Source organism: Verticillium alfalfae, genomic scaffold (genome assembly GCF_000150825.1).
Source record: "Verticillium alfalfae VaMs.102 supercont1.9 genomic scaffold, whole genome shotgun sequence".
Lineage (NCBI taxonomy): Eukaryota > Fungi > Ascomycota > Sordariomycetes > Glomerellales > Plectosphaerellaceae > Verticillium > Verticillium alfalfae.
The window spans coordinates 61,975-84,130 of NW_003315030.1; the positions used below are offsets into that span (position 1 = coordinate 61,975).

General features: G+C 53.5%; 10 protein-coding genes across 10 annotated transcripts in view; 4 read left to right on the forward strand and 6 right to left on the reverse strand.

Annotated features, from left to right (window-relative positions):
* Nucleotides 1–18: 18 nt before the first annotated feature.
* Nucleotides 19–1,312, reverse strand: VDBG_06974 (FKH1; the record flags this gene model as incomplete). Its single annotated transcript, XM_003002357.1, has 3 exons — nucleotides 19–33; nucleotides 98–1,105; nucleotides 1,196–1,312. 3 exons carry the CDS (start codon nucleotides 1,310–1,312, stop codon nucleotides 19–21), a joined length of 1,140 nt encoding a protein of 379 aa, XP_003002403.1.
* A 988-nt stretch (nucleotides 1,313–2,300) lies between these two features.
* Nucleotides 2,301–3,972, forward strand: VDBG_06975 (DML1; the record flags this gene model as incomplete). The annotated part of the gene is made up of 3 exons (XM_003002358.1): nucleotides 2,301–2,433; nucleotides 2,493–3,645; nucleotides 3,705–3,972. 3 exons carry the CDS (start codon nucleotides 2,301–2,303, stop codon nucleotides 3,970–3,972), a joined length of 1,554 nt encoding a protein of 517 aa, XP_003002404.1.
* Nucleotides 3,973–4,529: 557 nt separating this feature from the next.
* On the reverse strand, nucleotides 4,530–6,847 carry VDBG_06976 (Poly(A) polymerase pla1; the record flags this gene model as incomplete). The annotated part of the gene is made up of 7 exons (XM_003002359.1): nucleotides 4,530–4,613; nucleotides 4,809–4,923; nucleotides 4,976–5,087; nucleotides 5,183–5,420; nucleotides 5,536–5,820; nucleotides 5,893–6,640; nucleotides 6,702–6,847. The coding sequence occupies 7 exons, from the start codon at nucleotides 6,845–6,847 to the stop codon at nucleotides 4,530–4,532; spliced, it is 1,728 nt and encodes a 575-aa protein (XP_003002405.1).
* Nucleotides 6,848–7,378: 531 nt separating this feature from the next.
* VDBG_06977 (conserved hypothetical protein) lies at nucleotides 7,379–8,156 on the reverse strand (the record flags this gene model as incomplete). The annotated part of the gene is made up of 1 exon (XM_003002360.1): nucleotides 7,379–8,156. The coding sequence occupies one exon, from the start codon at nucleotides 8,106–8,108 to the stop codon at nucleotides 7,482–7,484; it is 627 nt and encodes a 208-aa protein (XP_003002406.1).
* Nucleotides 8,157–10,537: 2,381 nt separating this feature from the next.
* VDBG_06978 (Protein tyrosine kinase) lies at nucleotides 10,538–12,968 on the forward strand (the record flags this gene model as incomplete). Its single annotated transcript, XM_003002361.1, has 2 exons — nucleotides 10,538–10,835; nucleotides 10,895–12,968. 2 exons carry the CDS (start codon nucleotides 10,767–10,769, stop codon nucleotides 11,795–11,797), a joined length of 972 nt encoding a protein of 323 aa, XP_003002407.1.
* On the reverse strand, nucleotides 11,045–13,516 carry VDBG_06979 (tafazzin; the record flags this gene model as incomplete). Its single annotated transcript, XM_003002362.1, has 4 exons — nucleotides 11,045–12,732; nucleotides 12,945–12,963; nucleotides 13,022–13,313; nucleotides 13,380–13,516. The coding sequence occupies 3 exons, from the start codon at nucleotides 13,218–13,220 to the stop codon at nucleotides 11,982–11,984; spliced, it is 969 nt and encodes a 322-aa protein (XP_003002408.1).
* Nucleotides 13,517–13,757: 241 nt separating this feature from the next.
* On the forward strand, nucleotides 13,758–14,920 carry VDBG_06980 (conserved hypothetical protein; the record flags this gene model as incomplete). Its single annotated transcript, XM_003002363.1, has 3 exons — nucleotides 13,758–13,767; nucleotides 13,826–14,331; nucleotides 14,381–14,920. The coding sequence occupies 3 exons, from the start codon at nucleotides 13,758–13,760 to the stop codon at nucleotides 14,918–14,920; spliced, it is 1,056 nt and encodes a 351-aa protein (XP_003002409.1).
* A 377-nt stretch (nucleotides 14,921–15,297) lies between these two features.
* On the reverse strand, nucleotides 15,298–16,804 carry VDBG_06981 (conserved hypothetical protein; the record flags this gene model as incomplete). The annotated part of the gene is made up of 5 exons (XM_003002364.1): nucleotides 15,298–15,704; nucleotides 15,766–15,942; nucleotides 16,006–16,524; nucleotides 16,596–16,718; nucleotides 16,777–16,804. 5 exons carry the CDS (start codon nucleotides 16,802–16,804, stop codon nucleotides 15,298–15,300), a joined length of 1,254 nt encoding a protein of 417 aa, XP_003002410.1.
* Nucleotides 16,805–17,468: 664 nt separating this feature from the next.
* VDBG_06982 (conserved hypothetical protein) lies at nucleotides 17,469–19,525 on the reverse strand (the record flags this gene model as incomplete). Its single annotated transcript, XM_003002365.1, has 6 exons — nucleotides 17,469–18,275; nucleotides 18,366–18,506; nucleotides 18,567–18,694; nucleotides 18,756–19,078; nucleotides 19,237–19,322; nucleotides 19,466–19,525. 6 exons carry the CDS (start codon nucleotides 19,523–19,525, stop codon nucleotides 17,469–17,471), a joined length of 1,545 nt encoding a protein of 514 aa, XP_003002411.1.
* A 2,253-nt stretch (nucleotides 19,526–21,778) lies between these two features.
* VDBG_06983 (predicted protein) overlaps nucleotides 21,779–22,156 on the forward strand; it is a gene marked incomplete at both ends in the record, with an annotated part of 921 nt that continues 543 nt past the window's right edge. Inside the window, 2 exons of the mRNA XM_003002366.1 lie at nucleotides 21,779–21,912; nucleotides 22,017–22,095. Coding sequence (XP_003002412.1) covers nucleotides 21,779–21,912; nucleotides 22,017–22,095 — 213 coding nt within the window. The remainder of the gene's footprint in view (nucleotides 21,913–22,016; nucleotides 22,096–22,156) is intronic.

Consider the following 22,156-nt stretch of genomic DNA (forward strand, 5'->3'; position numbering starts at 1 on the left):
GATTTGTTGAGAGAAAGGTTATGACGAATGGATCTGCAGGATAGTCAGGTTGCTGCATAGATTATCGACATGAACCACTGCAACAATTGTGACGTACCTGCCAGCCGGCTGCGGGCTGGTGCCTGTAGTAGGCATAATTTGCAGTGATGAAATTGTAGATCCCGTTCAAATTGAGCTTTCCATCTGGTGTGTTGATGATAGCTTGAGTTATCATTTGCGCATAGCTGAACTGCGGTTTAATGTGCCTGTTGTCATCCTGGCTGAGGTCCACATCGTTGGCACTCAGCAATAGAGTACCTGAGCTGGAGTAGCCAGGCGACTTGTGCTGCGCAGACAGAACCTTGCTTCGTGCCGACGGTGGTGTGCCGGGACGCTTGTAGTCGGGAGGCGCAGGCGCGATAGGTTGACGAAAGGGCTGTGATCTTCCAGAAGAGACTGGCTGTGATGAAGGTGGTTCGTCTGAGGGGCCTGCAGCTGAGGGTGGTGGAATGGGACTTGTCACGTCTTGCTTGGGTATACCGAGTCTCTTGAGGTAAATCGGATGGATGTGGAGGGTGCTGATTTCTGTGGGCAAGACAAACATCATCTCCGTACCGCCAACATCTAGCACCTCGCCGCTCTGGAGCGGACGGGAAGTGCCTTGTTTTAAAGGACTATTGTTGGCTTTGACACCGTTGCGGCCGATAACCTCAAGGAACCAAGACTCGTCTTCCGAGTTGAAGAAGATACGTGCATGGCGTCGAGAGACGAGCTTACTGGGACCGAGATCTATATGCACAAAGTCGTCGGACTCAGGGTCCTCCTGCTGTTGAGTGCCCGAGGCGGCGGGATCCGCGGCTCGGCCAATATTGACGTTGAGCTTGGTGACATAGAAGGTCCAATCCTGGGCGGCGATCTTGGCATAAGCCTTGACGCCGTCTTGGTTGGCCTCATGGATGACATTTGCATGATCTTTACTGGCTTGTATGGGGCCCTCTTTGGGATAAACTAGATGCTGGACAACCTGCGAGAGAAGTTGGTCGTCCGAGTTGCTGGGACCAGAGGGGTCGGCAGTGAGAGTCGACTCGTCGTCCTCGGCGGGTTCGGAGGCGGGAGGTTCTGGAGCCTATGGTGAGCAAGTCAAGTCAGCAGCTTGCCACATCATAGACACTTGACCTGAGGCGCGACGGGCGTGTGAAGCAGGGCGTGATTTTACCTTCTTGCGACGCTTTGAAGGGCGGGTTGGCGAAGGTTCTTCGGGCCTTTCTGGAGGGGATTGGGCCTGGTGTGTATTACGCCGCGATCGTTGTATGCGTTTCGTAGATGGAGGCATGCTTCGTATCTGGTGGCAGCAGCCAGCGGCCGACGTGACAGCTGAAGACGCTGCAACAGGCTGGGTTGAGTGCCGGTGGTGATTTGCGAGCAGTAGGGTGGCAGGGCTTGAGTACGTGCCTGCGCGACACCTCTCCGTTTCACAGGATATGGTGCGATTGGGAGGACGTCAAGTCTGACGGCAGTGATGAGGAGGAAGATGCCGAAGAAAGGTTGACGGCTGGTTGTGTTGATATCTGTGCAGAGATGACGCGATATAGGGAGGATGAGCAAGTGAACAGAGTGTCTCGAGGCAGAAAGCTGCAGGCTGGCAAGGGAATCGCGAAACACGAAAGACCGTAATGGAGCGCGTCACTTGAGTGTTCCGCCTCGTGCACCAAAGGTCGAGGGTCAAGGAGCCGGTTCGGGGCAGGGGTGTCTCAGAGCATGCATGTACCTCTACACAGTTATAGAGAGCTGCCATACCTCGACAGTGGGGACGATGCGGAGGGGGGTCAAAAGTAACAGGCCAGACAGAAGGGTTAAAAAAAAAAACTTACGTACCTGGCTGGGTAGTTGCTAACCAGACGAGTTAGCGTGGTATTGGTCATGACGACACGCACCTTGCTTTTCTGCCGACTCTATCAAGACATGCTCACGGGCTCAACGCGAGCATACTGAGCATCGGGCAGTTCGTTATTTAAAGCCATGCCACAGAATGCCATGGGCTATCGATTCTCACCACTCTCGTTCGACACCAGAGCTTTTGGCACATGTGCTGCACTTTCCGGCCGCACAATAAAGCCCTAATCGAAATACGGGGTCGAGTTACAAGCCCCCTTGCAGACCCAACTGTAACATCAGCTAGGTACATGAACCCGCCTAAGGTGCCTGCCTACCTACTCACCTACCCAGTCACCAAGCTACCGGAACCTGTGCCGTCAGCACAACTGGACCTCATGGTTCAGCTCAACACAAGGCCTCGGTGATCAGGTAGGGAAAAAAACAAAATGCACGAAATCATCACTCTGCAGCTGGGTCAACCCAGTAATTACGTGGCTACTCACTTCTGGAACACTCAGGTCAGACAGCCTCGCAGTCTCATTCTGGACACTGTTATCATGGTCTCTCGCTCTGCCTGGCGTAAGGTGCTAATTCAATTCTGTCTCCCCGTATACAGGAGTCATACTTTTCATATGCAGACGATGACGAAGAGCCGACCGTCGACCACAACATACACTGGCGGCCTGGGCGAGGCGCCGATGGCGCCAAAACCTTCCTGCCGCGCACCGTTGTTTATGATCTCAAGGGCGGCTTTGGCTCACTCCGCAAAATAAATGCCCTTTATGACCCCGGCGACGATCCTTCTGCCGCACTCTCCTGGGACGGCGCATCTGTAACCCACAAACTCCCACCCGTTGCTCCCACGGCTTATCAGCAGAGCCTGGATGCTGGGCTTGTGCCTCCCGAGCTCGACGAAAGTCATGTACGCTACTGGTCAGATTTTAGCCGCACATTTTATCATCCCAAGTCGCTTAACCAGCTTTACGATTATGAGCTCAACTCATCAATCAGGCCTTTCGACAAGTGGCCCCTAGGCCAGGAGCTCTTTCAATCTCTCGACAAGGAGCATGACATCGCCGACCGCGATTTCCGTCCTTTCGTGGAGGAGGCAGACCAGATGCAAGCCATCCAGGTCTTTACCTCTCTCGACGATGCCTGGGGAGGTTTTGCTGCCGAGTACCTGGATCGCATGCGTGATGAGTACCCCAAAGCAACCATACTTGTCTGGGGCCTCCACGCTTCCCAACAAAGTCGCCTTCACCTGACAAACGTTGCCCGTTCGACGGCGGCCCTCTGTGAGCATGCCTCCCTCGTCATACCCATGAGGATACCCCGCGCCGGATTGCCTTCCAACGTCCGCCTCAACTCCGCCTCTCCATGGCAAACGAGCGCCTTGATGGCCACCGCAATCGAGACAGCCGGTCTATCGTCACGGGCCAAATTTGGTTCGTCTCGCTACACCCTCGGCCACTTGACCGAACGCTTGAACCAGAGCGGAAAGCAGGCCTTGGCTCGACTCCAGATGTCTGCCTCTGCTAGCTCAACTACGCCGCTAGAACCACACGACTCCAGAGCAGGGAAGCAAATGGCAAGCGATGAAGACCTGCCCCTGGATATAGATCTCCTTGACTTGGCCAAAACGAAGCCTAGGCCAAGTCCAGACCACAGCCATCCTCATGTCTTTGGTAGGGAATGGACTTGTCGTGGATGGAACTCCCTAGCTCGAGGGCAACAGGACGAGACCGATGTCGCAACCAGCTCAGCACGAACAGGCCGGGCTACTGAGCATGTGTCAGTACTATTCTTATTGCCTCACTGTTCTTGTTTCCATCTGACGCCCAGATACACAGCCATTCCTTTGATATTGCATTCCCCCTCCTCGACAGTTTCCCGAAGATCTACACCGCCCAAGAAACAGAGCCAAAAGAATTCGTCGGTGTCGAAACGTGTCTGTCGACGGACAGTACAGTGTCAGAGGCTGTGAACGGATTGCGCACGTTGACCACCCCTTTACTCGGCATCGAAGACCGAGAAAACATTAGCAATGATCTTGCAGAGCTAGCTGAGGCATATCGGGATGGGTGGTCCAGTGGCAGTGACGATGGCGACGATAGTTGAATGGACACCCCAGCTCAAATCGCAAACTCAACCAAAAGTGATGTGTCATTCTGTCTTCAAGTCAATTCAATTCTCAACTAGCTAGTCCTTGAGAGGCTTATTGAATACATCGGAGGTTTGCAAATAGAGTGCAACCGTCGTCAAATTACAAACTAGGCACGCAATGCCCGTTACAAGCGCCAACTGCAACAAGGCGAACCACTACAATGAACGACAGCTGCCCACTGGATTCCTCCTGACGCTTATTTTTTGTTTGCCATCGCCTGAAAACACACCAGCGGCGCGTGGACACTTTTCCCTGGGCGGAGGCATTACATTCTTCGTAACTTTCCTGCCCATAGAGAAGTGCTGGAAAATAACTTACGGTTTTTCCTCAACTGGGTGAGGTCTAGTTAAGGAGTTGCGAATCTGCTACAACCCAGCTCGACTCACATAAGTAGCCGCATGAAGTACCTCGCCTATGGAACATGAACATGGCGGTTCACGAAGCATGGGATCGAGTACACCCTAAAGGAAACGGACGCTTCGCCCGGAGTTGGTCAGTCGACTCTTTAGTCTCACAGGTTGTGGACCACTACCCGGCGCCACAACCTTCCGTGGGAAACCATATCTTCCCTACCCTGCCAGAGCATTGGCAAAAGCTGTAATGTTCGGCAGTGTGTACTTGCAGGCATTCAACTGTGTGAGATCAACCAGCGGCTGCTGTGATTGAAGATTGCTGACGCTTCGCTGGTGGCTGCGCTTCCTGTGATTAATGAATTAGCCATCCCATCTGAATACAGAGCAGCAAGGCCCAAGCGGCAGCCGAAGGTTGCCCGAGGACGCTGATTTCATACCTCCGAGGCGCCGCGCTTCTTCGTCTGCGCCGAGCCGTTGGCGCCAGCTGCTCTCTTCTGTTGCTTCTGCGGCTTCTTCTCGCCCGGTTCGAAGAGATCGTCGGGAAGATTGAAGCTGCATATTGTCAGCCAAAGACCGCCGAAAGAGTCGCACCATCCAAACTTACTTCCGAACGTGTTGGACCGTTAAATGGTTAAGTTTTGCGCTGTACTTCTCCCACTGGCCGCATAGTTGCTTAAAACTGTCGACTTGATAGGAAAGATCAAGTGATTTCGCGCCTGACTGGTCAGTGTTGCCAACAGTGAATTGAGTGCGAGATGAGAAAAATGGACGGGATTTCAGAAGAGCCAGACTTATGCATGTCATTGCTTACCTTCGCCCAGCTCGAGACCGATGTAGTGAGTGGTAGTGAAAACGTTTGTCGGCCATGTCTGCACCTCTTCTTCGACCCCTTCACCAGTTCCATTGGCTTCGGTTCCCGTCTCCGTAGTTCCATCCAATGGTAAGCCGTCTAAGGCAAGACCGCCTTCGGTCTTTGCAACCACGATTTCGGGGTTGGGGGTCTCTGTAGTCTCTTGCCCGGCAAGATACTGTAAACTACCTTCCTGAACCTGGCTGAGTTCAGTCTCGTTGTGGCAAACGTGACGACGATCGTAGCCTTTGTTGAAAGCGTGAGCGATAGCAATAGATTGATGCTGCTCAAGTCCTTGGGACAAGCACGCGGACCTTGGACTCAACATAGCCAGACCATATTTTGTGCGCCTCTTTGGTGGTGCTGGTTGTAACAACGGAAATGTAATACTTGTACCCTGAGGTAAAGAAGGTATGTTTGATGAAGAGGTCGCCCCACGGCCGTTTGGAAAGCATTACGTTGTCTGTAATTTCGCAACCGCGTTGCAGCTCGCGCTGTATAACCGTCATGGCCGACTTGGTAATGTTGAAGGTTGCACACATGGACGGGTACGCGGGTGTGATGATGGGCATCAAATGGAATTGGTCGCCGCGGTACAGCTAAATCCAGACCATCAGTAACCGGACATGTCCTGGGACTCAATAGACCAAGATTTGAGATGTAGCGCCAACCTTTGGGTTCCAAACGCGGACCTGTAGAGGCCCCTCTTCGACTGCCTTGAGGAGGACAGGTTGCGGCCAGGGCCACCGCCTCATGATGTGGAAGAACTTGTTAACAATGACGGAACTGGTGGCCTTTGGATACAGTTGGCAGACTCGAGCCACGAGCATGGCCCACGCAACACCGCCGGGGAAGCCCATAATGTTGGCGTAGATGGCTCGGCGTTGGGCCCAGAGTTTGATTGCTCGCAGAGCAAGCCGGAAGGTGCTGGGCTCAGGTACTAGGTTTATTATCTCGTCGGTGACACGTGTGCCATTCAGGGACCGAAGCTCCCGCTCGTCGAGACCCCTGAGAAGGTTGGAGTCTGCAAGACTCCATTGCGGGTCTTTGGGAAGCTGCTTCAGGCTGGCGATTCGCGAAAAAATCAGATCGATGCTTATGCCGAAGAACTCGAACTTGATGATGGGGACGAATGCGTCAGATACCACGGCCAAATCGGTGATGGCGTCGGCTGGTGTCATCTTCTGGAGAAGGCCCGGGAAGATTTCGAAGTAGTCGTCGCGCGTGACGTACTTGGGAACGACAACAAGAGTATCGATATCGGACCCAGGACCGTAAACCCCGAGCCTAAAACTACCATATGTGAAAATCCTACCTCGGGCATCTTTAATTAATGCTTCGCTGCCTTCCTCTCTCTTTCGTGCCACTTGTTTGACGAATTCATCGCAAATGGTTTGGAGTTGCTCGAGTACCTGGTGTCTGCTCTGGGGATTAGCAGAGTTTTTGGCAACCTTACACTGTCTTTCGTACGCTGACAGACCTCTTTTGTGTTTCTGCCGGTGACTCAAACGTCTTTTGCTGCTTCAGTTCTTCAAGCATTGTCTTGTTGGTCGCATGCTCGGCATCGGTTGGCAACGCGGTGGAGATCGGCGGCGTCACGCCGAGGGGATGGCCCTGCCCAACCATGGTAAATGAACGTTGTCAGGTACGATCAAGTTGCGGATCGGTAATCGAGCAGTGTTTGAGGTTGAAGGTGCAGCGCAAGGCCGTGGTCGCAGGGCGTCAACGGGTACCTTAGGCAACGGCAGGAGCAGGTTCGTGACGACCCCAGCGCCAACAAGCCCGGCCTCTACCAATAGCCAGGATGGATCGATGCGTCGCAATGGCGGTGGTTCCCGGGGCGCGAATGGTTCACTACTGGATGCCAGGGCGTACTACAGGCCGCCTGAGAAACGATTGTCGACAAATCTTCGGGAGGGCTGGTAACTTCGTGAACTGCGGGAAGCTCGTCTACGTTTGGTGACGGCTGCAGTACAAGAGTACGAGGTACGGACCCACCCACTGGGGTCTGCGCTTAATTACGAATCACTGTCATCGCCACATACGTGAGCACCCGCGCGGCTGCATGCAAGGCACCAAATATGTATCCACTGAGGCAACACCGATCCGAACCAAGCGAAGAACAGAGACATGTCCCGGTCAGAGAGGGATTCCAATGATCTTAAACTTATGAAAAAGAACATCCAAATCCAATAAAATATGCTCCGAACACCTTGTACTTCTCATCATCCAAGCCAACCGAAAGCTGCGTCTACATGTTTCACGAAGAGAGTATCCAAAAAGCCACACAACCCATCACAGAAGCACTGCCTGCGAGTTCCAAGGCAAACCAACCCGTCCACTTCATCTGCATCCCCAGCTGGACAAGGCCTAATGGATCTTGAGGCCTAACATTCGACTCTCCTGACATCATACTTCGACGACACGGTTTGCCCGCGGGACCATTATCGCGTGAGGCTAGTGTCAGGGCCATGCGTGCGTCGATCTCCTCTGCGCTCTGGCTCTCTAGCCACTTTGTCCTCTGCTCGTAAAGCGCTCGGTCGCATGCCACACGGTCCCGGACCAGGCTTCTTTGTAGATCGGAAGCCCAGTCAACTAGGCGGACCTGGGTCCATTGTCCCCAATTGCGACCACTCGGCGACCTGCGAAGGGCAGCCGAAACTACTTGGCTGTCTGTACGTCGTGTTGCGACCCCGCAAATTGTCGAATCCATTTCGGAACAGCTGGCTCCATCTTGCCTCTTGCGCCATCTCACCAGCTTTCTGGCCGTTGCATGGCGCAGCCGCGAACTGCCTTCTATGCTGAAAATATGCTCGAGAAGTGCTGTGAAATCCGATGGAGCTAAAGGGGGTATGTATTCAGAATTCATAAGGATACTTGCATCCATGTTTTCTTCGTCAGTGCTGGAACTGCTCGAAACAGCAAAAACGATAGGCACCTCCGCAACCTTAGGTTTCGAGGAGTGGAAGACGAAGGGTGCGATATTTGCTTTTGCTAGTTGCCTGAGTATGAGCTCTTTGCTGCAATCGATCTGTGCAGAAGTCATCGTGTCTGCCTGCGCTATAACAGGTATTACGCTGGTTTTTGGTTCTAGATGTCGAATTAGGTCTAAATCGCGTGACGAAAGGCCTGTTGCTTGTCAGCCAACTGGACTCCCCCCCGATGTGCCAAAATAGTGTAGCTGACCGCAGCCTGGTATCATGAAGATCACAGCGTCGACTAGAACACCTCCCCCATTGCTGATAGTAGACAGCACGTTCGACTCATCAAGCCCGCTCATCATACTCCTTCTTAGATGCTGGTCGATATAGTGCGAAGTTTCAGCGACAATGGACTTCTCAATACACGTCAATAACCCCCAATCACGCCAGCAGCGGAGACATCTCGAGACTTACATGGTTAGTTGTGTTATAGCCTGTAGTGTCAACGAAACAGATATTTCGGTCCAAAACGGAATCGCCCAGGCTTTGCCGACGAGGTGAAAGGCTAACATCGTCCACAAGGCTCCACCAGTCCGGGTATGGTTTTGTGCTTGCGAATGTTTCTGATATGGAAAGGTAAGATCGATCGGCTATCTGATGTCTGTTGACACTGTCGATTGGGGAGCCCATTCTGTGTCTCGATGTGCATTCCGCTGGCGGGTCGACATGGGTGATATGTTCACATCTTTGGATGATGGCCCTGATGAGAGAACTTTTACCAATACCTGGCGGAAAAGGACATCAGTACATGACAATGATCGAGATTGAGTGAAGATGACTTGAAGGTACCTGTGTCCCCGGCCACGAGCAGCTTAAGTCGTCCCAGGGCCTTGCCCTGTTCTGTAAAAGGCCTCCGTGTCGGCACAGCAAGTGTGGGCATGATAAGTTGCGACTCGATATGGTCCATAGACTCAGGGGGTCGGGGTGGATGATCCGTAACTGAATCTTCAAAAGCACTCAAAGCATAGCTTCCGTAACCCTCGGAGAGTGAACAGGACAGGGATCCTCGACGGGAAGATTGGCTGCTGATTACTGAGTCGGCCCAGATAACATCGGTATTGACTGTCCGGGCGCATGATTCATTTCCTGTCAAATACCCTTCCAGCGGTGTTTGAGGCGTAGGGGGGCTGTGGGCTGCAGGTGGTGTATTTGCCGACGAAGTCGTCGCCTTGCTCTGGTCGCTAGCTCGGCATGGAGATAAAACGTTGCTAGAAGGGTAGATGCTTGATTCCTTCCGCGATCTGCTAGGACACAACGGTATAGCTGTTGGAAACTCGCGTGAGGCCCGGCTATCGATCGCAATATCGTCGGTGAATACAAAGCTCATGGGCGAGGAAGCGTTGACGGTGACGAACGAATGAGTGGTGTCGTCACCGCCGACCGTATTCGTGGGGATAGTGTCGCAACCAGGTAGGGGTCGCATGTTGCCACGAGTGGAACATGAATTGTTCTTCAATTAGATAGTTGAGGAGCCTTTAATCAATATTCTTATTCTCTGGATGTTATTGTAGCATTGACAGTAAGTAGAATGGATCAAGAAACAACTTCGTATAGGAAGGGAACTGCCGGCGGGGTGGTCAATGGTGATAAAGGGACAGTGATAAGCCAAAACACCCCCGCTTGGATCATCTTGATCTACGTACCGGGATGTGATCACGAGCCAGGCTGGTGCGGATGAGGGGTTCAAGTACTCCACTTTGTGGCCAGCTCTACTTGATTCAGAGCGAGCGGCACGGCATTCGATTTCGCGCTGTCGCAATACTTTGCTTGGTCCAAGATAAGCCAGCACTGTAAGGCGCCCGATCCTGCAGACCATGTGCCCAACAGTGCCCAAAACGACGATGCCATATACAGCTTGACAGCACTGCCAAACCACGCCGCTCAGATGGTGGCTCGTGGCACATGGCCTCAATGCATAGGTATCGTCGGCTATGCTACAAGCCAACTCATGGAGTAAATGTTTGGGTTGAGGCCTCGCTGTTCCACCCGCACTGCTCGTGCTTTTGAAGGGTTTCAGGTCCGATCCTTCTTAGAAGAAAGGGCACATCTCGCAACTATCCATTTTGGTGATATATCAGGCAAGGTACAATCAAGGTAAAGAAGCCTTCAGTGCTACTTAGGGTACCTACCTAGGTAGGTAGGTTCGTGAGGAGTAGATAGGTAGGTACCACATAGGTAGGCGTCCAGGAATCGATAGACTGAGGTGATTGAAAGCACTCGCCAATGAGGCTGCTGATTCCCACAAGGGATGTGAGCTCCACTAATATGTCACCGCCATGTGACTGGGTTGTCTGACCTAGCGGGAGAAATCTCCCCACCAGCAGCGTTCGAGGCCAAGCCAGCCTCTCCAACTTGACCTTGCTTCCATCACTGCACATCTGGCTTCGAAACAACATCTCTAATCCCAACTTTCCCACTACTGCATGTTTCAAGAGTCTCACGACAGGCGGATATAGTTGATCATCAGGATTACTGATTTCCTGGCAGTCAAAGCATCCCCAAGAAGCCTTTTTTACCCCACCACCCTGCAAATTGAGTATCAAGTAGTGTCTTGGCCAGTCAGAATGGACGGAAAGCGGCATCCGAGCTCTTTCCAACAGCTCGAGAAGCTCGGCGAGGGAACCTATGCGACAGTAAGAGGTCTTTTCAATCGTTGTTTGGTGGGTGCTGATACCGCATCGTTTGCACACAGGTCTTCAAAGGTCGTAACAGACAAACCGGCGAGCTGGTTGCGCTAAAAGAAATTCACCTTGACTCCGAGGAAGGCACTCCTTCTACCGCCATCCGAGAGATATCCCTTATGAAGGAGCTCAAACACGAGAACATTGTCGCCCTCCACGATGTTATTCACACCGAGAACAAACTCATGCTCGTTTTTGAGTTTCTAGATGGCGATCTGAAGAAGTACATGGACACGAATGGCGACAGGGGTGCTCTGAAACCAGCACAGATTAAATCCTTCATGTATCAGCTGCTTCGAGGCATCGACTTCTGCCATCAAAATAGGGTTTTGCATCGCGATCTCAAGCCACAGAACTTGCTTATCAACAGCAAGGGCCAGCTGAAGCTTGGTGATTTTGGCTTGGCTCGAGCTTTCGGCATTCCAGTGAACACCTTTTCGAACGAGGTTGTCACCCTGTGGTACAGGGCACCCGATGTTCTCCTCGGCAGTCGTACCTACAACACAAGTATAGACATATGGTCAGCAGGTTGTATCATGGCGGAGATGTACACTGGTCGGCCACTATTCCCTGGCACCACGAACGAAGATCAACTCACAAGGATCTTCCGCATCATGGGAACGCCGACAGAACGGACCTGGACCGGAATCACCCAGCTTCCTGAGTACAAGCCAACGTTTAGTCTATACGCCACACAAGACCTTCGCCAGATCCTTCCACAAATTGACCCCACTGGCATCGATCTCCTTCAACGCATGCTGCAGCTGCGCCCAGAGTTGCGCATCAGTGCAAACGAGGCACTCAAGCACCCCTGGTTTAATGACATTATTATGCAGCAGCATCAGCAGCAGCAAGCCCTACAAGCCCAGGCTCGAGCTTATACCCCTGCGCAGGGCTCTTACGAGGGCTACTAGCCAACTGCCCCTGCGAAGCCTAGAGCATGACGATCAGGCGTCAAGTATCTCGTCTCAAACTGTCTTATATTACACTCCGTAACGCTCCTGCCGCGGAAGCCGGCGCAATTATCTCTTTCGAACCCTAGGCGGTGGCCTTTGCCAATTCGGTTCCCCTGGTCCCAGGAGCGGATTTAAAGAGTACTCATTCCTTGTGGACGAAACTGCCGTCCACTGGACTTCGAAATGCCATCTTCGTGGGCTCACGTATCCAGGTCTCGGCTCGCGCGAAGGACGGGTCGTCTTCCGGATACCCTGACGAGGTTCTCAGGCGCGCCACCTGGCTTCTCACCAGTTCAGCCACCTTCTTTCTCAAGTATATGGCTTCTTCCAGCCCCTCAAGAGCTTCCGGAGCGAGAGGTTTACCGGAGTCCCCAATACGAACTTGGTGCTCCTCCACCAGATGTCTCCACCTCTTACGAAACTCGCCAAAAACTTGATCCACATCTACTGCATCACCAAACACAACCCTTACTTTTCGCCCAACCCGCGGAAGCCAGCGCGGTTTTCCTCTGTTCTCATGCATGATGAGATGATGCCCGTCAATGAACATGGGCACAAATTTTGGCGCAGGGTTGCTCTCGAGGATCAAGCGAGAAACGCCCCATTTGAAGTATCGGAGTGAGAGTTCCGGGTGCTGGTGGACGCATGCTTCTGGGAATATATGCACCCAGGCGTTGCGTTCTTCATCATAGGCCGAGGGGGCAGGAAACACGTCACCCGCTTTGGTGGTGAAAGTAGGTCCCGAAGCGCCGGACGGCGGGCTTGTTGCTTCTCCAGAGAGCACGCGAACGGCCTCGTTCATGGTCGGCTGAAACAGGCCCCCATGAGGCGAATATAGTAGTCGATGGGTTGGTAGAACCTGGCCGAGGCTAAAAAAAGTTGACATGAACTTGCTGTATATTCGTAAGCGCTGTTCGTCGTTGTCGAGGTATGTCGTGGTCGCACTGACTTCTTGAAACATATATCGTGAGCTCCGAGCCCCCAACGAAGATTTCGAGGCTTGAAAGCATACTTCAGTGGTAACACTCCCCACGTGACTGGGTCATCTAGCCTAGGGGGGTTGGTTAGGAAGAAGTGTCCATGTATAGGACATGCATAGCCTTACACGCTGATATGGTTTGAGACTGTTACCGCTAGTTAGTAATGCCTAAGGTCTTGTCTTGTCAACAGCGCGATTCTCACCTGTAATAAGCCCTTGCCGACGATTCCCCTCCTGCCGTTCATCCAAAAGCTTAAGGAATGGTTTCAAGCCCTCAGTCTGCACGTCGTTGAGGCCGTACAAGAAGGCTCTGGAGATTGCGCCGGTGAGGCCCATTACAACCGAAGAACTCAAGCGCCATGCCAAGCTCCGCCGCAAGGGCTGTAACTCACCCCCGACCATGCTGTGGTTCTGGGATAAATGACACTGACTTTGCGTGTACGTAAAGTGTAGGTGCTCGAAGAGACTGGGAATCGACAAAGTACAGTTGCTGCACTGTTGAGGAGCGTGAGGACCCATCAATATGGACGTCAATGTTGCTGTGGAGGAATTTCAACATACCTGGATTCAAAGAAAATAGCACATGGCGAGAAGTCGAGGTTACCGTAAAAACGAGTGTCGCTTACAACAACGTACAGAACTCCCACAAAGGGCGTCCTTGGGGAGGATGGACGCAATTGCCGATGTTGTAAATTGATATGATAGTCAGAGAAACAAACGCAGTCGATCGATTCGAAGATTTCGGCACGTGTCGTGACCAGCTGCTAGCAGATGACAGCAGCTGAGGGCACCAGCCTGGCTAAGCGCCGCATACAGATGCGAATCAATCCAGAATACACATCTGTTGGACCTCGCTCCGCAAGATTCCCATTGTGCCGCACTGTCCTCTCACGCAAGTTCGGTTCAACTCCATTGACGAAATACAGAATTGTTCTTACCATGTCTCACAGTAAGGCGAAGAAGCTAGCCCTCCCTAAGCACGGATCTATCGCTTAACTCGAGAACAGGCAAGCGGAACACCTCCAGAAGCGTCTTCACATCCTACGAACGCGACCTCGCAAAAGCTGCTTGGGCGTCCAGCACTGCGCGACTCACGCGCGATTCATACCTTCCATTTGGGTCATGCTATCTCTGTCTTGAGATAGCTCGTGATCCGGTATCCTGTTGTCGTGGCGATATATTCTGCCGCGAATGCGCCATCTCCAACTTGCTCGCTCAAAAGAAGGAAATCAAACGCTTGATGCGCGCAAGAGAGAAGGCGCAACAGGAACTACAGGATGCTGTAGATCGCGACGACGAGGAGGCACAGAAGCGCGCAGTCAAAGATTTCGAAACGATACAAGCTGGCCTGACACTTGCGCCGCAGCGGGTCGGGCCAGAGTCACCAGCAAAAGATGAACACCATTCCCCTGTACGAACAGGCAAGAGGAAGGCTGTTTTTGATGAAGAGGAGGCAGAGAGGATAGCGAACCAGGATCGTGCTAAGGCGCGAAAAATTATCGACCAAGAGACTGTAGGTCCACATAGACTTCTGCCACCGAACAGCTTGCTAATATGCTCAGTCGAAAGACAAGATGCCATCGTTCTGGACGCCCTCCCAGACGCCCGGAACCAACCCTCTGGAGACAGCCGTGTGGCAGCAGAGGAACAACAAGGTGACGCCGGTATGCCCAGCCTCCACTAATGATGCACAGCACCCCATTTCTCTTAAGACACTCCAGCAGGTCAAGTTTACAAAAGAGGAGCCTGACGCCAGCGCTACCACGGCTCCCAACCCTACGGAGCCCAAGTCCATCTGTCCATCCTGTATGAGAACTCTTGGCAACGCGTCGCGGCCGATGATGGCCGACGCTTGTGGTCACGTAATGTGCCGAAACTGTGTCACCAAGTTCATTCAGCCTAGAAAGATTGCTACTGCTGATGCACCAGACCAGGCCTGCTTCGTATGCGACCGACCCTTGGTTGCGAGCCCGGCTGGCTGCAAAGCCAGTGGTGCAGTAGTAGAGTTTCCGGGGCTTACAGAATTGCGCTCGGACGGAACGGGCTTCTCGGCAAGGGGGTCGAATAAGGTGGAAAAGAATAGCGTTGCTTTCCAATGTTGAGTCGATCCAATAGTAGCGGTGTATCGCGGCACTTCGGACCGTCGAAATAATAATACCCTGTTCTAATAAGTCAATTGACAGTGATGTTTGTTGCTGCGTCATGACCTCTTGCTGATATATGACAATTGGCCTGTGGGCAAAGTTGTTACAAGAGACTCCTGGTATCACTCCCTGACTACCTCGCTATGGCCGAATATGACGCTCAAACGATGCCCCGCGCATTCAGCCTTCCATCCTTTCCCCTCCGACGCCCTGAATCCTGAAGCTGTTGCGCCCCGCAAGACCAAGTCAACCCTGTTGATGCATATATCAATGCCGCACGAGACAGCCACTAAAACTACAAAAGACAATATCATAAGTCATACGCCATCGTCACCTTACCCTCGGCTGCTGACTGATGGCCTCCGCTGCTCCTGCCCTTGCATCCCGAAGCTTGACGATCGTCCTGGAGCGCCGAAAACGATAGCCGATTCGGGTTCGCCTGGCGCGTCCTCGCCATCTGCCAAATTGGATAAGTGGCCTTCGGGTAGCTTTTGCGCCCCAAAGCCCACGACTTTGAATATGCTTGTTCGGCCGCCGTTAGTTGCCATTTGCAGCTGCTCGTGCAGGCGGGCAAGCTGGTAATTGCGCTTGATTGGGTTGACAATAGGCTGCGGCACCACTGGCTGGGGGTTCCAGTGTGAGAGTGCGCTTATGACTGCGGCAGTCTCTTCATCAGAGTCGACAGGCCCCGTATTGGCGTCGTCCTCGTCTTCAATCGGTGCTATGGCGTCAAGAGCAGCTTCTGTACGGATGTGTCAGATTGTGGACAAGGGTGCACCCGCTACCATGTTGTGGCAACTCACTCTGTTGTTTCGCCTGGTTCTTCTTCTGATAAGCTGCCAACAGCATATCGTACGGAAGAGAACGTCCAGCGACCGCACGCTTTGCCCCCATGCTATGGCTTTTGCATGTTAACGATCGAGCACAAGGCATGCCATTGGGAAGCAGGACGCCGCATTGCCGTTCGACGTCCACAGGACCTAGAGTGGGTAATTAGCTTCTTGCCACGACGTTGAATCCGCAAATTGTTTGATGAAGCTTACCCTTGGGTTTCGGGACTTTAGGCTTTGGATCTTCCTTCTTTTTCTTGGTCTTGGGTCCCTTGTCAGCGTCTCCTTCTGCCTTGCGTTTCTTCCCCTTGCCGGCATCCCCATCCGCCTTCTTTCCAGCGGCCTTTTTAGCAGTCTTGCTAGCGCCCGCGACGCCTTTCTTGTCACCATCCTCGTCACCGTCACTATCGTCGTCTCCTTTGCCGTCGCCGTCTTCGTCAGCCTTCTTGGCCTCCTCTTCGCGAAGAGCTTCTTTGGCCCGCTCTCTGGCCTCGCGAGCTTCTTTCTTCCTCTGGGCCTTCTCTTTCTTTACCCTCAGACACTGAGCAATATGGCCTTTGGCTGCCGTCTTGAGGATGCTCTTCTTACAGTGCTTGCATTGTTGCAAATCGGGGCTGTCTTCAAGAGGCCGACCGGTAGCAAATGTCTCTCTGGCAGTATCATCGAGTGGGTTGACTACAGGTCCGGGCGAAGGCGCGTCCGCAGCGTCATTCCCCTTCCGCTTGCGCTCATCTGGGATCCACGATGCAGTGTCAGCGATATCTACCACCCATGCAAGGGTGCAAAGAGAGGGAACACCATACCATCCATAAGATTGCCATCTCGCCATATTCCGGGTTTGTTCGGTTTCGGGACCGGCTTCTTCAATTTGATGGTTCCAGTCGCTTTATCCTTTTTCGACGCCACTTTGATGGTATGTTCTTCGTCTGGGAGAGTGTTGTCAGCAGGGCCAAGAGTATCAACTAGCATCGAACGAGCGCGTACTTTTCCCGGCTCCCGAGACTGTCGCCATGATGTCCCGCTCCCTCTTTGGCGCGACTGATATGCCGGCTACGATTGCTCAGGAGAGATGAGGGCCGTCCAGACCAGCAAGAGGTCGCCGAGTGGGGTTGATCATCCGACTGACGTCGCTATGTATTCGAGATCGGCAGGCACCTATGGATGAATATGCGCAGGGCTTCGATGTTGGTCGCCGTCGGTCGTCGCACTGGTCGTTGTCGTTAGTTGTCGTCGCGTCAATGCCGTCGGAGCTAGTCATGCGTCTGTTCCCAGAACAAGCATGTCATGTTAAGTCGAGCAAAGACTCCACACTCGCCAGGCCTTGCGCCAAACTTCAGCCGCGTGTGGGGCAAGCGCTGTAAGCGCGCCAGCTGAGGCACACCCACTTTCGCAGCCTTGAATGAAAGGGACATCGAAATGATACCCAGGAGGAATACAGGAACACCACATCACATCGATCCGAAGTCCGACGGTCGTAAGTTCAGTGACGTATTTTACTCGTCATTGGGTTCGAAATCAGATGCTGCTTGGTCGTGATCCTCCATGGTATCAAAATTGAACAATGTGTTCACTCGTTTGTTTTCCGCAACCCATCCCATGTCAGAGTCCAGCCAGGCAGTTCATGCCTTGATTCCTTCAATTATAACGCCAAAAAAAAATTGAGCGGCCTTACATGTTTACCACTCGTCGGATAAAATGCCCTCCACTCCAGTCCTATCCAGGGCGTCCTGGTGAGCACGCATAGCCTCCATCATGGAACGAGCGTGCAACATCCCCATGTCACCCCAGATAGTCTGTATGATGTCCAGCGCCCACGCCCAGTAGGATTTTGGCACGCCCGGAGCGCAACTGGCCACCTTGAGCTGGAACAGGAGGGCAGGCAGACCTGCAGCACCAGACCCTCCACCCCCTGCACTCTCGACGGTGATCTGAGCTGCATCGTCGAGCAGAGGATGCCTCCAATGGCTCGGTGTGCTAACTAACACATCTCGTGCCAGCGCTCGAATTGTGTCCAGTACCTGTGCCCGCCTAGCAACCGACACGAGGGGCAGACTCGATATCGGGTTCTGGTTGATGAGATCAAGCAAATTCTGGTCCACCAATATCCGGGCCCAGCGGTAGTAATTCCAGATCCTGGCAAACCACACATCGAAGTATAGATGGTATTCTCCTCGAAAGACTGCTCGTGCCGGGAGATCGGGTGCTTTCTCTATGCGGTAGAGCCATTGACCCTCTAGACTGTCAGCCCACGTCCCCAGCTCGATGTCGAGACTCAGAAGCTGGCGAATTGTGTTGGTAGTTTTCGGCTGCCCGTCGCTGAGAACATGGCCCTGTATGAAAGAAGATATTTGGACAAAGCGAGCAATCAGGAAAGCAAGGTCCGTGGACGGCTGGTCGGTAGGATGCTGGAGTCGAGTGCCGAATGAAATCCAGTCAAAAAATTCGCGGGGTACCTCCATTGCAGTAACTTGTATGGGAATGAACTAGCGGGCCCAAAGTCAACTATGTTCCTGCACCTTTACCACAAAAAAAGTGCCTTTGGGTGGTTGTGATAGGCTCTGGCATTTGCTTACCATGGAATAACACAATTGCATCAAGGCTCTAAACCCTCCAAATGGGGCGTTGGGTAAAGGACACCAGCTCCTCATAAGCGCGGCGCCACCCATGACATGAGCGTGCACAGTGCCCGTGGCATGATGCGTGCCCTTGACGACCTTGCGAAGGGCTATGTCAATATCCCATGGTCATACTTCGGAGAATCAATGAAGCCTCACCTCAAACATGGCAAGCATGACGACAGACCGTATGGTCACTTCGAGACTCGGCGCGTTTGGTGGCTGAATTAACTGGCCGGTCTGGCGCAATGCTTGGCCGTACTTTTGCCGCGCCGCGGCCATCATGTCTAGCGGGTGGAATGTGAGCAATCGGGAGCCTCGGACGATCCCACCACGTCGACAACGTACCTGCATTGCCCGTGAGATTCGACAAGCCTGCGAGCCCGACTGCCGCCATGACATGCTGGAGGGCGGGATTCCACAGCCAAGCTGACGAACCAAGCTCGCCGATCGTTTTTGGCTCGTCTGGGTGACCAAGGAGGTATCGGTCGACATAGAACTGAATACCACGTTCCTCTAGGCTGGGTCCTATCAAAATCGAGGACAGCGTAGGCTCGGCTGTCTCCTCCTTCACGACGGCCACGGCATTCGCAGCTGGAGGGCACGACGATCGAAGGCGAATGTTGCAACCCGCCGGACTGAAATGGTGACGGAGTGCTTCCATTGAGGATCTGGTTTCGGGGGTTTAGGATGCGTACTGGGAGAGAAGCTGGCTACAGCAGAAACGGAGAGCGGACGTGGCGGTTGAAATGGGGGGGAGGGAGATGAGATTGAGGTAGAATTCGAAGGTCGCCGGGACACAGCCGCGGTCGAAACAGCGACAGTGGACGTAGTATCTGACGCAGAATCATGTCCCCATTGAGCATGCGCTTTCTGAATGACCTTGGTGCTCTCATCGCGGAACATGAGCGACAGCTGATCCCGGTATCCAGGGCATTTTTTGCCTGCACGAACACACTGCGAGCATTCGGGTTTGGCCTTGTTGCACTATGTGTCTTGCTGTTTAGAGACAGAAACCAGAAATAGGCACTCGGGATTTTCTGTCCATAGCGACTTACCTTGATACGGCGGACTCGGCAGTGCTCGCAGCCCTGTGAGGCCTTACCACAGTAAACCATGGTGTAGATGAGTGGAAGCGCGGGGAAAGGGGGCGTGGGGGCGTGAAGAGATCCGTATACTACGGCATGTGAGTAGTTGACTCGGCTCACTGGTTTTCCCAGTGTCCACCAATACAACAGTAGTCAGTTGTCACCGAGAAAAAGCTTGTTTCGTGACGAGAAGAATGCTGCTGCTACTTTGGCTCACGAACGTGGCCTAGTCGTCCATGTCCCAAACAAGAGGCCGGCAGTGCAGGGCCACAAGATCACCTCCAAGAGAACGTCAGCGCCCACCAGTAGACTTTTTGTTGCATGGGATAGTGCCGGTGCGCGTCGTGCGTGGTGTGTGTGTGTCCTCGGGCGTTTGTCGGCGAGCCAGTTAAGCTGATGGCAAGTGGCTTCCCCAGTCAGTCAAACGTCCCCCTTGACGCTGCAGGGCCTACAAGGGTACCGGACGCTCAAGTACGACAGGTCGGTCCTATACTTAGGATGGTGGTTGATGGAGTCGTATTTCTCAGATAGGTAAGACTAGGTAAGGCAAGGCACCAACTGTTGGTGCGATACAGTGGAGGCGAATACAATGCAGGGGAGGGCGCTCAAGATCGGAGGCGATGCAATGTAGGTACGATGCACTGAGAACTCTGGTGGTGGGTTCATGAATGGTCCTGATTGATAATCCGAGCCAGCCGTCCGTCTTCCCAACGTTCAGCGCTCACACACGCATACGACAGGTCGCCGCCCGGACGAGGAGATGGGGAGCTGAGGAGCTGGGGAGGTTCGCAGTCCAGACCTCGTCCGAAGCCCCGTGTCTCAGGCGGACCCTGGCGCCAGCTCTATTCCTCTAGTTGGTAGGTACCTTACCTTCTATAACCCTTTTGACCTTGCCGACCTCACCTAGGTACCTGCCTTACCTTACTCAAGGTACACCTTCTCCCATCCGACATCACGTGCTAAGGGGCCGGCTACCAGGCTGGCCCGCCTCCGTCGGACTACGTTTCTCCGCTGTTTCTCGAGGGCCAAGGCTCTGGGCGCCGGTGATCACAGGGGCTGCTGTACAGTACCCTTGGGTGGCCCGTAGGGTTACCCGCGCTCTGGTTAAGCACCTAGGCAGGTGCTTTTTTATAGGCAGGGAGGCGGGTTAGGTGGTTCGGTGGTCGGGCTTGCCAAGGAACAAGGAATCTCTCATGACCCCTGCGGTTTCAACTGCTTAACTACCTAGGCAGGGTCGGCCATTTAGAGCAACTGGTTACCAGGTTCGTCTCTGGCGATCAAGTGCCCACAAACAGCGTGCATCGGTGCTCAAGACTCCTACGTAGGTAGGTACCTTACCTTAGGTAGGTACCTTAGTTCCTAGGTAGCCGGATGGACGTTCAGCGGGGTAAAACCACACCAGGTGCCCCACACCCTCTACAAAACATCCAGCCCAGAAGAGACTCTCGACGGAAGCCACTGTGAATTACCTCGAGTTGACCTTCAGGGTCGAAAAGACCAGTGGCAATCATCCCCACCCCGCCATACCCCGACGTGTGGGGAGATATGCACTGCAATTGAATGAACGACCATCGACGCAAGATTGCCGTGCCAAGCTACATCACACATCCACACTCGCAACGGCGCGGCTGATGGCCTCCCACCAGGGTAGTTGGCTTCAACCTCAGTAGCCGCCCCTCCATGCTGCCCTCACCATGTATCCTGGTCTGCTCCAGGCACTGACAGAAGATCATTACTTTTCGCAGGCCAGAAGGCAAGATGATTCGGGCAGCAGTCTGTATGACGTAACACGTGGCGGCAGTGATCTTCTGACCCAGTGCCCTGGCTGTCCTTTGAGCTGGCAGGTCTGACCCTTTCCGTTCTTCCCGTCTGGGGTTGGCCCACGACGTCATCGGCTGTGATGTAGGACCAACCTCTGAGATGGCGCCCGTGACCAGGCAAAGACGGACAAGCTCAGCCCAAGATACGGGCACTCGTCCCCGAGGTACCAGGCCATCCCCAGTCTTGGCTAGTGAGTCGCCTTGCCAATCTCCCTGAATACGTCAGATCGCTCCTGGTGCACGACATTCTAGATATCATAAGAACCGCAACTTGACACCCCCGCCCTCCAGACTTCAACCGTCACAATCATCACCCTCTCACGTACCACCCCCCGCGCGCCCTCTTCCCTCACCCTTCTCATACTCAACGAACTTTGATCAAATAGTATTCTACAAGTAAAAACGTGGCACAAGCCGCCTGCATCACATTCGGACGGACACTGGGAAATTCTACATACCCAATATGGAAACGATCACAAACGTAACCAACGCTGCCGTCAAGGCCGTCTGGGGCACGTCCGAGACCAAGCAAGAGCCGGTCTCTGGCGTCCAGGGCGACACCGCCAAGGGCGAGGCCCTACGATGCCGGCAACCTAGGTAAGCCTCTTGTCTAGCCCAAAGTGGTCCCTCGTTCCCGTCTTAACAAGGAGAAAACCCACACAGAGCCCCAGAGTGTTCACAATGATGTCACAAACCCCAAGAGCCTTGCCAGACGATAATGAGAAGCAACTCCAAGACGCCAAGAACACGCTCGGCGCCGGCGCCGACCACTCACTGCCAGTACCGACATTGGGAAACCAGAGCTCGCCGATGCCAAAGCTCGAGGCACATCAACAAGCCC